General features: G+C 35.4%; 1 protein-coding gene across 7 annotated transcripts in view; it reads left to right on the top strand.

The window, feature by feature from the left end:
* ATP2B4 (ATPase plasma membrane Ca2+ transporting 4) overlaps positions 1-14,903 on the top strand; it is a 170,170-nt gene extending 155,267 nt beyond the window's left edge. For all 7 annotated transcript variants that reach the window (XM_087889512.1, XM_060687277.2, XM_060687282.2 and 4 more), the window contains one exon: positions 6,206-14,903. In XM_087889512.1, the coding sequence (XP_087745638.1) occupies positions 6,206-6,511 (306 nt within the window). In that variant the 3' untranslated portion in view covers positions 6,512-14,903. The remainder of the gene's footprint in view (positions 1-6,205) is intronic.
* Positions 14,904-15,266: the final 363 nt, after the last annotated feature.

Raw genomic sequence — 15,266 nt, 5'->3', positions numbered from 1 at the left:
ACCACATTTAAGGAACCGCACATATTTTTATGACTCATAGAAGCATTAATTTGTGTATCAAGAAGTCATATTTAAATGGGAATATAATTTCCCACTATATACTAATTATATCAAATACTATGTTTTTCTTTTTATGAACTGTCTATGCAGTTGTCTAGATCTTTTTTGCTGCCCTTAAAAAGCTACCTGTCCATGTCTCTCCTTCATCTGTCTGCCTCTCCTTCCTTCCTTCTCTCTCTCCCATTACCTCTTGGAAAGTTCTACAGTCCTTAAAACAATTGCAGTGTGCTCGAAGGGTGATTTAGAAAAACATTAAAACATTAAATTGCAGTAGGGAGTATATCTTGCTCATGGCAGTTTATAATTAAACTGATAAAATTCTGAAGGAACTAAATAGCCTATGGCCTATTCCACTCAAAAGAAAATGGAAAATGCATCTGTTTTTATTTTCTGTCTACTAATGAAATGGACACGAGCAGAGAGCTGTGGAACTAATGTATACTTTTTTTCCGTTTGATGAGGGATCAGATATGTTGAAAAGTACAAGTCTCTTTTCCAGAAACTTTATTATTTGGAAGACTTTTGAGGATATGAATAATTGAAGACATGCTTTATTTCTTCTTTACCTGTAGTATGTTTGGTCTTGGCACAAATGATGTAGATTTCTAAAAACTGTGTACTAGTTCAGTGCCCTAAAATAGCATTAATAACATGAAGCAAGATAGGTGGCCTACTCCTGCCCCCATTCTTTCAAATTTCATCCCATAGAGAGAAGAAGAGGGGAAAGATACTTGGCATGACTGATGATGTTAGGGGAGATCTTTGTAGGAGTCAGGTGTAGTGCTGCAGTAGAAAAACAGAGGTTCTATGACCCTTTCCTCCTGCCATCAGTTTCCTCAGGTGGGGAAGTCTCCGCTCCTGAGTTCTCTCATAACTAAGTGGGCCCTTCTGAGTAGATTCCACTGAGACAAGGAAAGCTCTAGTGATGCCCTTGAATAATATTTTTTTCAAATTCTTTATCTTCATGGGACCCTTTTCATATAGTCTGTCCCAAAATAACCAGTAAACATTGCACTTGCCATGGAATCCCAGAAGTGGTTTAAGTATATATTCATTCATTCATTCAATCAATCAATCAATCAGTCAATTTGTATAGTCACCTATGACTATACATACTATAGGTCAATGACTCTGAGCAATTTGCAATATGTTGTCATTTAGGGAAATTTCTTTAGTATTTCAGAAGGTTTACATTTTATTGAAAGTGAGTTTCATAGAAGCTTTCATCATTCCTTTTGTAACTTCTCAGGCTTTTCAAAAAGATCTCCCAACTCTTCGGGATAAATTTTGGGAAGGATGGAGAAGAGATTCAAGAGGAGAAGAATCACTGGAACTATTTCCCTCTCTATTCTATTTGCAGAAGTTTCTCCTAATTAAAACAAAAACAAAACCATTCAGTCCATTGGCAATTGGATTGACTCGTTGAGAATAAAAACTGTTGCCTAAAAGCAAAACTGTTATATGAATTAACGCCTATAAGCAACTTAGCTTTTCTACTTCTGTTGATCCATTCACTAGTTTGGAATCAAGATAAAGCATGCCCCAGGGGAAAAAAAGGGGGGTGAAAGAAACCTATTATAGATGACTATGGATCCTGATCTCAATTTAAGTTATGGTGGAGTTATGGTAGCAGGCAGTATATTCAGATTCAAATAGGGTACAGTAGTCTCATGGTATTTGTTGGTATCTTCTAAAAGAGCCATGCTTTTTTCTAATCTCTTCAGTATTTACTTAAGGTTAGAAAAATACACTAAGGAGGCAATGCTGGGCCTTCTCCAAAGATATTTAATCAAAACAATGTTTTCATGGGCACCAGAATAAAACTGACATTTCCCAATAATCTTTATTCACTGGAAACAATCCCATGAGATAGGTTGGGCAGAGAGAGTGTTCCCCAAATCACCCAGTGGTGCTCAAGACCAAATTCAAGATTTCAACTATCCTACCTTATTGGCTTTCAAGACCCTTATGTGTGTATGGGGAGAAAAATGCTTACATGATTTCCCCCCACCTGTAATCCCAATTCAGATTGGAGAGAGCTGAACATTCAAGTTACGTTAAAAAAACAACCCTCCACTGAAGATGAATCATGGAAGCTGTTTCTTCCAATGCAAATTGCAAATGGAAAAATTACCACATGGATCAGCATTACAATAAAGATAAATTGTGAAAGCTCCTGAACTTTCCATACTAGGATGGCAATCTAAATCAGGACCTCTCATTACTTTTAAGTGGGGGGGGAGCAAAACCGGGTGCCCATTTCATGTTAAAATAGTTCGATTTTGAGTTCCACATTGTAGGACAGAGTTGGGAACCTATGGTGTGATAACGTTTTGAAATCCCAGTTTGTTATTTCATTAAAATGAAAGCAAATTAGAAATTTCAGAGAATACAACATGCTAAGTAAAACTTGACAGTAAACTTAAAAGGTTAGCAAGAGATCATGAGGACAAACTGGAGACTAAGCAAGTAGTAGACATCAAGGCAATTGAGAGCTTATGTACTTACTTTGAATATGAATGTACTTTCTCAGTCATTTGTAATATTACAGTTTCCAAATTTGACGTATAAATAAACAAATCAGTCAAATGGGTGAATTATGATTAATTGTTACAAGAAGTGGACAATTTCAAGTCACTCATTGAAGATAAATATTTTAGTAGGTTTTGGACATGATAGCTGAATGAATCCTCTATATTTAAAATAAGCTTCATCTTTAGTTATCGGATCCTGAGGGCAGAAGAAAGGAAATTATTATTATCAGAGGATACATAAAAAGCTTTAGGAATCCCTAGTCATATTGAATATTTCAATGAATCGCTAAAAGAAGCTGACACAAAGTGTATATGATACAAAGTAAACATTACATCCTTTTACAAATTCGAATGCATAGTATTTCAGTTGCTTCAATCTTTGTTTTTTTATTGTGAAGTTGTTAATAAGTTCCCAAAGATGGTTGACTTATTAGATCTATAGTTAGGTGGAAGAAAAGTTACTGAACAAATACTCTCACTTTTATAATCTCTGAGATTGTAGTACTTGTTCTTTCTACTTTCAACAGCCATGGGCCACTCCATGCCAATATTAAATATGGGTTGGCTCTATAATGTTTGGTGTTGTGTGGAAATCAATGGCATGGGAAATATTGGGCAAGCAGATGGAAGAATGGATTCAATTAAAATTCAATATATCCTACAAGCTAATGTCTCATAGACAGAGAGGAAATTGTAACCAAAGGTGATTATGAATGAAAAAACAGAAATAAAAAATACCTGTAGCTGATTAATAGAAATGTTTGGAATCATGTACCCTGTAGAACCTATATCAGCTGCTGGTTTTTTTTTAAAGGATTCATTGAAATATGCACATTTGATTACATAGAAACAGCCAAGGGAGCAAAAGACATAGTAAGAGAATTGAGTTATAAAACTTTTTTAATTGGTTTATCCTGGCTTTATTTTATGTCAGTTTAAGGCATACTTAATGCTTCCGTCTCCTATTTTCCCTACAGCAATCCTGTGAACTGGACTGAGTTAGTCATCCAGCTGGCTTCTGTTTCATAGTCTCCTGCTTTCTAGTCTGGCACCAGAGTTAACCTCATGAACATAATAGGTTCATACATTATACTTAAATGGTGTATGTTTAACCAGGCTTATTAAAGAATACAATCACAGGTGGTTTCATGCAACACACTAAGACATAGAGACTAAAATAAAGCCAATATATCCTAGCACATTGTATTAATCGATATGAACAAAATTGAGACAAAATATGTTATGAAACTAAAATAAACATAGGTTGGATTTGCATGTTGAACATTAAGTATTTTTGGCCCTGAAAGTGTTTAGTATTAGATTCATGGTTTAATTCAGTCAGCTGAAATTATATCAGATTTGGAGATGTCCTTATACCCATTAATATTAAATAGGTTGGAAACTTATAGCATGCTTTAGCCATCTTAATAGTCTCATGTATTTAAATCAGAACTTTGCCACTTTTGAAACTGAACCCTATTTCTGGCTTCTTTGCAAAGTATAATCCTTAAGGCCTGAGTATTTGAAAGACTGCCTGTTTCAGTACAAACCTGTCTATCGTAATGATGTCCAGGGAGGTTCCTTCTAAATATGCCTCTGCTGGCAGAGGTCTATTCATCTGGCATGCTCTTAGACTTAGACAGTATGAGGCATTCTTGGAAGTTGTGGTTGTTCTCTTTCTTATAAGAATATTCAAAATGCCTATTTTATCCACTTTTTTTTTTTTACTTATTTTAATTTGCATTTTATTAGTAGCTGTTTCAAATGCTCAAAATGAGAGTAGGAAGCTGGAGAATGAAGAAGTAAACAACAGAGAAGCACCCTGCTGGAGGAATTCTCCTCCCCCTCCCCCTTTATTTTCGTTCTGCACTGCAATCACATTCCCTCCAAGATTTTTGTCATAATCACAGTGCTTTAACTCTGGCTGATAGGCAAGAGAGCTGCAGAAAGAAAGCAGTGGATAGAACAGCCATTAAGCATTGTCCTATCACCAGCAGCATTACCATGTGTTACTGGAAGTTGCTTTCCAGTACCATTTTTTCAGAGAAGCATTAAGAACTAATATATGGATACATAAGGTATCCAAGTAAATTGTAAATTGTAAATGTAACAAGAGAAAACAAATTCCATTGTATTCCTTTAAAATGCCATTTTCAAAATACTGTGGAGTTCTTTAAATAAATTAATATAATTAGTATGTTATACTGTTGGATTGCCATAAGAGATTGAAAATATTGAGCAATTTTGTTCCCACCCACCTATCTACTTCTGAGAACTGAAGAAAGCTTTGGAGAAGGCTTTTAAGGCTTTTAAGTGTTGCTACTGTATTTGTTGTATAATTGGATATAAAATAGATTTTTTTCCCTATATGCCTGAACACTTATTTGAATTTGAGATTCATTACACCATTTTGGTTTGCTTTAACTCATCAGGCATAAAATGTGGATTGCATTAAGATACACTATTTTAATTTGCTTTGGGGATATGTTTTGCATAGAAGTCTCAGTGGAATGCTAATAGTATTGCCTATATTTAATGTATGTACGTATATGATTAATATGGACAATAGCAAGCTTTGATCATCATGTTTGATACATTGATTTGTTTGAGCATGATTTCCACAGCAACATGATTCATCACGCAGAGGGAAGATATTTGAATCCCAATTTCAATAATGCTTTTTTTGGTATGCATATATGATTTATATTATTTCTGTGACCGAAGAAACTGTGATCAGAAGAAGGAATGGAAGGACAGAAATGTCTTAAGTCTGAGTCAGACACTATCAAAATAACCAAAGAATTATTAAGAGCATGGGATTTTGTGACCTCATTCATTTCCATCTTCTCTAAATCTCAGCTGTTGGAAACTCTGTAGGGTAACTTGTAGCCTGTGGGCATGAGTTGCTTTACACTTACCTTTGAACATTACTGTCACAAGCTAAGAGAAGCAATGGGTTCTTTCCTAGAGCAACAGTGAGTGCTAGACATCCCCATTGAATAAGCTGTCTACTAACTTCTCTTGGAAATGAGTTGCCAGTTTCCAAACACAAGAGCTCCTAGCCTGGGCTCCAGTTTAATAGCCCCCTTACTACTGCATGCTCACTGATATGTTCATCATTCTGCTTGGATTTGCTACAGTACACGGTCTTGACCATTTTTGTGTGCAACACATTTCAGCCAATTAAATCTTTATAGGTTTGGGAATTTAAAAACAGCACCATCTTTTGCCACCCCAATTTTGCCTTGAAGCAAATCTGCACTTTGAGAATGTGTATGTTTTAATTGCTTTTGAGCTGCTCCATATGGATAGTTTTGTTGAAGAACAATTGTGCTTTGAATGTCCATGCATTTCAAAATTACTGTTAGATATGTGACATGTCTTTTCTTGCAGCTCCTGAAGCCTCCTCATAGTTGGTTGCCCCATCACATGTACAGTGCCTGACTTTCATATTGATATTTTTTTTGTTCAAAACTATTATTGCGGCTTCTATTGTTTTTGTTATATTTATTGCATTCTTCCTCCCCCTGAAATCCTTAAAGACTGCCTATTGCTATCACTCACTTTTGTGTTTGCTTGTTTTTATTTTCATCCCTCATCCTGTGGTATAGATCAAGGTGGTGAATGCGTTCCGTAGCTCCCTCTATGAAGGCCTCGAGAAACCCGAATCCAGAAGCTCCATTCATAACTTCATGACTCATCCAGAGTTCATCCTCGAGGAAGACGAGCCTCAGACCCCATTCCTCGATGGCACTGATGAAGACTTGGAAGCTGAAGAACTTAAAAAGCAAAGTGAAGAGAGCCCAGGGGAGTCCTCACCCCTCAACACAAATAACAATGCAATGGACAGCAATATAGCTGAGGACACCATGCCAGAGCCAGAAAGCCCTTTACACAGCTTGGAAACATCAGTTTGATCTCTGAACTTTGACCTTCCTGCTTCCCCTTTCTCTAGGCAACATAGGCACCAATATCTGACCATACACTGCAGCTACTTTGGCCAATTTCCTCTCCATTCTCTTTATGATTTCTTGGCTGCAGAAATCATGGTATCACCTGGGTAGAGTTGTATTTTCAACAAATTGCTTGGCAGAGGTGCCTCCCTCATGAAAGAAATTACCAGTGTGATCATCATCTTCTCAAATTGGGCACCACATGTCTGTAGTAGTAATTTTTCTCCTTGCTCAAGTTATACCCTTATCTAGAAGCTCTAGATACCCTTTAAAAGTTTGGTGTATAGCATCTATGGCACAGTTGCAAGGTATTTCCTTAATTTTGTTTATGGCATCAGAATCCTAGATGCTTTTATATGTCCTTGGGAGGATGACAATGAGTGTCATAGGAATGTTATTAAAGGGGAGGGGGTGATCTGAGTAAGGAATTAGATGTGATCCCAGTCTTACACAGAGCAAGCTGGGGAAGAACTAGTATCCATCCTTATACTATTTTGTTTCTATTATCTCTTTGTTTCCAGGGTAGTATCAGTCACAAAAGATAAGGAGGAATATATAGACAGTCTTAAAATATATTTTTAAAAAAGGAATAAAGCTAATCATAAGGAGATACAACAGTGCCATATATCCTGAGAGAATTAAATGTTAAGGGATTTGGTTTTTAATGAAAAAATACTTTTTATGATTTCAGATCAAAATATTTTGGGATTATATATTAGCTGAGATACATTTATGTATTACATATTATTTGCTTAATTGGAATTTCATCGTTCTGAACATCAGGTGAATATGTCCTCAGTAAGGTGAACATCTCAACCCTTCTGATTCCAAACAAGATGGAACAAGTATTGGCTTGTTACTTCTGCCCAATTTTTATTTGGATAATTAGAAGGAGCCAGTTCTTTGGGGAGTGCAAGCTATAAAGGCCAGCTCTAATAAGAGTCTGTCAGTTCTTACACTTTTTTACTGCATTTTGAATGCTGAAGAGTGGAAAAAGTAACAGGAAAATGTCTTGGTCACAAATACCTACACAGAATGTTTTTGTGTGTATGGAAAATGTAAATGAATCAGTTCTGTATATTTGGGACATACTGTGTAGTATTGGGGCACAAAGCTCTTTCCTTAGTTGATAGGAATAAGATTCTCCCTGTTTCTTGTTATAGGTTTTTCCTTTTTTTTTTCATCTTGTACTGAAAAGATGCTTGCTGGCCTTACCTTGATACAGTTGCAATATTGAGATGCTGGTCTGGTGGAGGTCACTGTTTCACTCTTACAGACCATAGCCATATGGGGAGCGAATAGGATGTCCTACTGAAACTGCTTGTATACAATTTCTGCAAGAATAGTGGGGCATCTAACCAAACGTGTGCTAATGTAGTCCCTTATGTCAGTTCACAGCGCTTTTCTTGGAAAGTACTACCTGGAAGCAAAGAGAACCTAATTGTTCCTACTTCTTTTGAAAGTTTTATTGTCTGGCCATCTTCCCAACATTCAAGTGTATGCAAATTTTTGCTGGAAATGGGGTTGTTTTAAATTGCTTTTCCCTTTCCCTTTGGAAGAACGCACAGCAGAAACTCCTGTGCCTTGTCTAAGCACTGCCCAAAGCACTGCCTGTCATATTTGAGTCCAGTACTTTGCCAAGAGATAAGTGTTCCTTAAGCAAACACAAAATGAACCAGGAAGGAAAGTAAATTGTCTCTTGATTTCGACCCTTTAAGCCCAAATTCTTCTACCCAATTGATTGGTCATTGAATTTCATCCTGAGTTCAAAGTAGACTGATGAAGATTCCTTTTCCATAGCTGTTCTTTTCCAGGGTTGCTGTAAAGAGGACTTGTATGCTGGGCTCAGCAAACTGCCATTATCTGGGGAAAAACGCCCACTCATATTCCACCTTCTGAATTGCAAATAAGGCCCTAAGTCATTCTCACCCTCCTTCCTCCTTCCAGATACATCACTTCATTCCTTTCATCTGAACTATATAGATTGGGAGGATTTAGGGAGGGGAGCTCTGTTTCTTGTTGTGCAAACTATCAGTTAAGGGGAAGGGTGCCCCTTTTCATTTCATTTCATTCTGTTCAAAACATTGCAATGCTTTGAGGTCATTTTTCTATTTTAACTACTTGCAAAAACTAAAGGGTTTTAGGCACCTGCGTGAATATTTGTGAATTATTTGGGGGAGGGATTACTGATTTTATTTTTATGTTTGGGTGGTTTTTTTAATTCAAACAGCTTTTGGAAGAAGAAGAAACTCACTCCAACTATCTGTAATTGACAGATTTGCAGTGAGCTATCTGGCCTACATTTTTATCCATTTTTTCCCCTTTTTTCTGTCTAGTTTCCTCAGGGGACAGGGGATAATTATATAAATATTATGCAAAAAATATATAGTTTTCTTTAGATCAGAAACGTATATTTTTAAGTCAGCCATATGTATTTTGTTTAAAAGAAACAAAGCTGTGAGTTACGTAACTGCAGTGGAATGTAGTCACATGGCTGGCAGTGGAAAATGAATGTTTGGTCAGACTCTTGTCAGCTTCTTTTCTCTAAACAGCCATCTTTGTAATAAAGTCAGTTGTGTTATACAAAACTGTTTTTTATATAAATTATGTTGATATGGCAATTTGCTTAAAGTATAAGTGTTTTATTGAGCATACATTTTTAAATGTAAAATAGTTGAGTTTTTCCTAATTTAGTTTTGGTTATAAAATTGGCTGAAGTTGATTGGCTGAAGTTATTAAAGACCTGTAGACTATGTCGCCACGAGAGAGGACTTAAGATGAAAGCAAGGAGTCCACTTCGCAGATTTATGGATGCGCACACTCGCCCATTGGCCACCTTGCTGGTTCCGTTAATACTTTTGATCCTCTGCCTAGGGAAAAAGAGGGATTTCTTTTCAATTAAATCCTTCCTTATGTCAAAATAGTTGAACAGTTTTGTCCAAAGTTGACTGCATCAGCCATCTGAGAAAAGGCAAGTAAACCCAGTTCAGCAAAGATCAGCTCTTCAGTACAAAGTGCACACTTTATGTTATGTTATGTTATTTTATTTTTACCCTATGCAGCATTCTTCTGGATGTAGCTAGCATCCAAATAAAGTGGTTCCTGCACACAACTCCATTTATAAGTGTAGTCTATCCTTGCTGGATGGTGTTAGATTATAATTTCTTACAACAGTAAGTACGCCGTTAGAAACAAAACTATCTTTGCAGGAAGCAAATGATAATTGGAGGGAGAAATAATTTAAGATTGTGCCATGCCAGATGGAAGATGAGGTAGTATCCTCTTGTGTACATTATTATGCTTGGGATGATTTATTTTAAAAAATGAAATGGGCCCTAGAGCAGTTTTTCATCTGTTTCTTAATAATAATCTTTTTGTTAAACAAATTGGCACATTGGTACCAAAGACATTACATTGTTTCCTACGTGCAGTGAAAAATATCCATTTTCAGGAGCTAAAACTGTGCAATTGGTTCTTTTTATTCTATGGCACAGGGATCTAGTTTAATTTTTTTAAAGTTTTGTGCAATAAGTTTTAGGAAAATATTATTTTAAAAGGCATTTCTAAGAGGAAAACAAATCTAATTGTAATTTTAGCCATGGGCAGTCTAAATGAAGATTTATACCATAACCAAGTTTTTTGGTAATATTTGAGCAGTAGTATAAAACTCTTCAGTGTTCATTTAGCTTTTGATCTAAGGACCAACACAAACACCCATTATAACGGGGCTGCAATCAGGTTCACTAAAAATCTCCAATAATTCCAATTCAATGACTGCATTTTTTTTAAAAGTGTTTTTAATAGATCAGTATTTGCTGAGTACTCCTAGTTCAGCATTTTTTTTTTCTGACCCACCATAGCTCTTGATGAGATTACAGCAATTGTTGGGATGGTTATAACCCTAAGAACAGGCACAGCTTTAAAATGTACAGGAAGACAATTACAGCTTCTAGATGTGTCATGGAAATTTTTTATGAATAAGCTTCACCAAACTCTATAACTCTTTACGAGGGTCTTCTTGATGGAAGATTCATGGACATCTAGCTCTACCACGAAAGAGAGGAAATAAATAGAACTCTTACTTCAATCCATGATGCTTTTAGAATTGCTTCAATATTACAGCTGATATAGCTGCACACTAATACTCTATTCTACTTAACTTTTTATTGTGCTTTGTAGCTGGCAATATTCCTATTAACCAAAAACAAAAGGAGTCCAGTCTACAGATTCATGTGCCCTTTAAACCCATGGCTAAGACTACTTGTTCAGGTTTTTTTCTGCCCATAAATAAATACATATACAGTATTAACATAAATACTGTATATATGTTTATTTAAATCTCTGGAAAAGCATGCATATAAGAATTTTAAGTTTCCCCTTTTTCAATAACTAGTATAATAAGCAATGGTATTTTTGTATTAAAAAAAGAAAAAGACAAAACAAAAGACTGAATATTATATGGTATGCATGACAAAATGGTTTTTAAAAAGTGTGGTTTCAAAGCAATATGTACCCTGGTGTGTTTGCCATATTCTAGAGTCCAGCTTAAAGTGCACCTGATCTGTAATAGCATTTTGATATTATTTAATCTGTGTAAAATGTTTTGCATGTATTTATATGGTTCTTGGGATTTTTTTTTTCTTTTTAGTTGTTCGGTAAAGAATAAAGAGAGGGATGGGGTTGGCATGATTGACAAAGCTTTTTCTGTAACATTTGAAACTTTAAATATAGATAATGCTCTGATTGGAAACAGTGCAAGGAAATTAAGTTAATATGTAAGGTGCAACAGAAAGGGAAAGGGTCTTGAACTAATAAAGCTTGTTTTGCTGTTAAGCAGAATCAGTGCACAAGTGCATTGAGAGAATAAACTGTGCCCACATGTAATTGTGATGTCTTCAATATGTGTCCCATCAGTTTATAAAGTCACTGATCATCTACTGAAGCTGCAATAGTATGAATTACTATAAAATATTAGCTTGGACCAAATTTGTAGTGTGAAAATTATACACTTTTTAAAAGGTGACATTTTTTAAAAAATATCTAAGATAGTTAATTGCACAAAATATTATGTGTCAGTTTTGCCATGTCTGAGTAAGGTCCAGAAAAAGCTACCAAATTCTAGCCAAAGATAAGGATCCATGCCAATGACAAATGCAAAAATTCAAATGAATATTTTAAAGTGGAAAAGGCAGAATGCTTTGCAATTTTAAATTTATATTAAAAATATTGCCAGTTTATATGTTATATTTTTAGCATGAACTCTTTCAATGGCTGAACTTTCTGGCAATATATGAATATATAACATCATATCCAGAGTAGATATAGATTATTAAAAATAATTACTTAGTGAACATTGTCATGGCTTTTACTGTCCTGTTGCACAATATGGTTATACTGAGACAAAGCTTCAATGCGATATTTTCTAAAAGTATAATGTTTATATGAGATCTTCATATTTTGAATAGAAAGGTCTTTAGAAAAAGCCCTTATTGAATGAAAAAATTCCTTGATCAAGCATTAATGGGAAGGACTTGAAGCTGTGTTATAGGAAAACTGGAGTTAAGGTTTCATTAGGAATTCATTCCAGTAGTGTAGTTCTGCAGCAGAAGCAGCTAAATATAAGGCCATGGTTTAAAACATAATTAAAATAATTAAAATGTTAAAGATAATAATTAGAAAGGACATAAAAAATAAAGACTGAATCCAGAGTATGTAAAAAGAGGGAAATTCTACTTGGAGGAGCAGCATTTATGAAAAAGTTAAGATTCAGTGAGCTTGCTACTACAGTAGTAACCCCTAACCCAGCCCCATCAGAGTATTTTGTCCATGTTGATTACACATTAGAAACTTCTTTTATTTTTAAAAATTGATAAGTTTCATTCAAATAGAGGAAAGGTTATGGTTCTTTTAAAAAAACAGACAAAAACAGTACAAATAGTCATAATAGCAACCTAGCAAGGGAACTTGAGAGCCTTTAAAAGTTGAGCAACAGTTACTGTTTTTCTACTGAATATGGGAAATCATAATCTTTCCAAGAATTTAGTGGTTCTTGTCTCACAAAGCTTATTTCCAAGTTTCTTTATTGTTTATTTAAATGTGTGTGTGGGGGAGGGGGAAACATTTCCCTAGGTAGGTTCATCAGGTTCTTTTCTTAAGGAAAAGTCTTCTTCAACCATGCTGTACATTTTGGAAAGCAAAACTGGGGTAAATAATTTAGTGTACCATTTGCTTCCTGAGACCACACACACTTAGATATATGAGTTTAAATATGCTGCTTTCAGTAGAATCTTGTGCAATTTGGCTGGTTTGGTTTGGTTTGAGAGGTCTAGGCTGCCCCTTAAACCAAAGCAGCATGATTAAAAACACAACCAGTCAAATGAATCGGATAGCATAACACAGAAGTCTGCTCTCTTTGAAACTAGGAACACAATTTCTAAATAGGGCAAAATATTTATAGAAATTGCAAAACTTTCTAGGGATTTCCAGAGAATCCTGAGTTTCTTCTCATCCATGATATCCATTTCTGATAAACTCTGAATGAAACGCCCTTACTAAAATACAGCATGGCATATAAATGTCACCAAAGTTATCTTTGCTTCCAAAAACATCAAGTAAATTTAAACATGATATGGTTATTCAAACTGGCTGCATTGCTATGCATTCCTAAGTGTCTTTTCTATGTTGCCACACACAACCAAATTAAAATTCACGTGACAGTCATCTGTTATCTGTAGTGAACGTGTTCTGTGGTTATTCGTTTCTATGTCATTGATGCTCTTTTACATGCCATAGTTTTATCAGATGTGAAAGCTGCCATTTTTGTGCCTTCCAACCAGCCCACCACTGCCTTGGTATGCTGATCTGTCTTCTGCAGATTTGATAACACTACCTATTTGCAATTACTGTTCTTTGAATTGCACAATTAAAAAAAAGTATCAAGATATTGGAGTCCCAACCAATCCTAGTATACCATAGTTGGACTCAGATTTCTGAGAGAAGGAAAGAAATAGATGTACTCTTGAATAACTCCATACGGATAAATGGATATATACTAATCAACCTCTTAAAGTTTTACACATTTGGTAGCATTACAGATAGAATTTTGCTTCTTTACCATTCTATTTTGCTCAACAAATACGGAGGTTTTCTGTATTACCAGAGCCTTCTATATCAGAAGAGGCACTCTGAATTACTATTCTGAAGAAATCCAATTTCTAAATTGCAAGAAGAGCCTCCAAGAGATAGCAAAAGCAGTTTCTGTCAAATGGATGAGAGACTGATCATGATTGGAAGGGGCAGAGCTACTGCTCTTCCTATCTTGCCTTGTGTAGATGCCATGTATTCCCAAATGCCTGAAAAGAGCCATTGAAAGATAAAGCATACGCAGACAGTTCACAAATAGACATCTATTTTAAAAGAATAACAGAATAATAGAGTTGGAAGAGACCTTGGAGGTCTTCTAGCCCAACCCTCTGGTTAAATGGGAGACCCTATACCATTTCAGACAAATGACTGTCCAATCTCTTCTTAAAAATCTCCAGTGATGGAGCACTCAGCTTCTGAAGGCAAGCCATTCCACTGGTTAATTTCTAAGTTGCTTCACTCCTTGATTAATTCCCATCAGAAGGATATGCCTTTGAATCAGTTAAATAAACTCTAAAATATTAATGGGGTTATGTGTTTTTTTTTTAAATAATCCTTTGTGAGTTGGTATTGAAAAACAGCAAAATGCAGGAGTGAAAGAAGAGATCTGAGGAGATAGTAAGAAAATATCCAAATCATAATAAATGCCAATGTATGTTTTTTGAGTTAATTGGTTTCAGCAGGCAAAATTAAAACTAGATCCAAGTAAGTAAAACTGCAATATCTTGCACTGGCCTTAGTGTTTCTCTTGATCTTCACTTTTGCAGAATCATTTCTCATCCTTGAGAAAACAAAATCATTTCTTGTTTATTTTTTGGCTAATTTGTTAGCTGCTTTTCGGCCTTGCCATTAACTAAATTCAACTTTCCAACCTGTTTCATTGATTGGCTGATATAAATTTTTAGAAAATGGTATTGTAATGCCTTGTTCAGGCTATTAATTTGCCTACTTTTAAACAAAAATTGGACCAAGTGGATCATTGCACTGCCTCAATTTGTGACATAAATGAATAATAATTATGAATAAAGGTGAAACTGAGCAAAGCCTCAATAGATATCAGTGCCAAGTATTTGCTGCCTCTGTCCTTGATGTCTGTCATTGTCATTTGGTCCTGCACAGTGTATCATTGACAAATCCAGACTGAACTTGTGCGGCCATCCATTTATGGGCAAGCATTTTTTAATATTGTAAATAAAAAAATACAAAAAATGAAGCCCATTTCTTTCTCACTTCCTGGTATGTTCCTGGTTTCTGGATGTATCCAACCTCTGCTCTGATGGCTGATCCTTCTTCTTAATCCCTTGATCCAAAAATGTGCATATTTGTGGTTCACAATTTGGGATGTGTGAAGTCTCATTCCAAATTACAGAATAGTGCTGTATGTATCTAGTGTGTCCTTTCACAATGTTTTTTCCCTTAACCTAGTTTTCTTTAGATGTATTAGACTTCAGTTGGCTCCACATACTAGATGAGCTCATAAGGAATCCCTTTTATATTGGATTGTTTATCTTTCCTGCTAAAAGGAAGGCAAGAAAAGATTCTTTACTAGATGTGGTTATTAAAAGAGCATTAAAAA

This window comes from Pantherophis guttatus, chromosome 3 (assembly GCF_059756535.1).
Source record: "Pantherophis guttatus breed Tessera chromosome 3, ASM5975653v1, whole genome shotgun sequence".
NCBI lineage: Eukaryota > Metazoa > Chordata > Lepidosauria > Squamata > Colubridae > Pantherophis > Pantherophis guttatus.
Note: the sequence above shows the minus strand (reverse complement) of the source record. Positions and strands in the feature narration are given on the sequence as shown.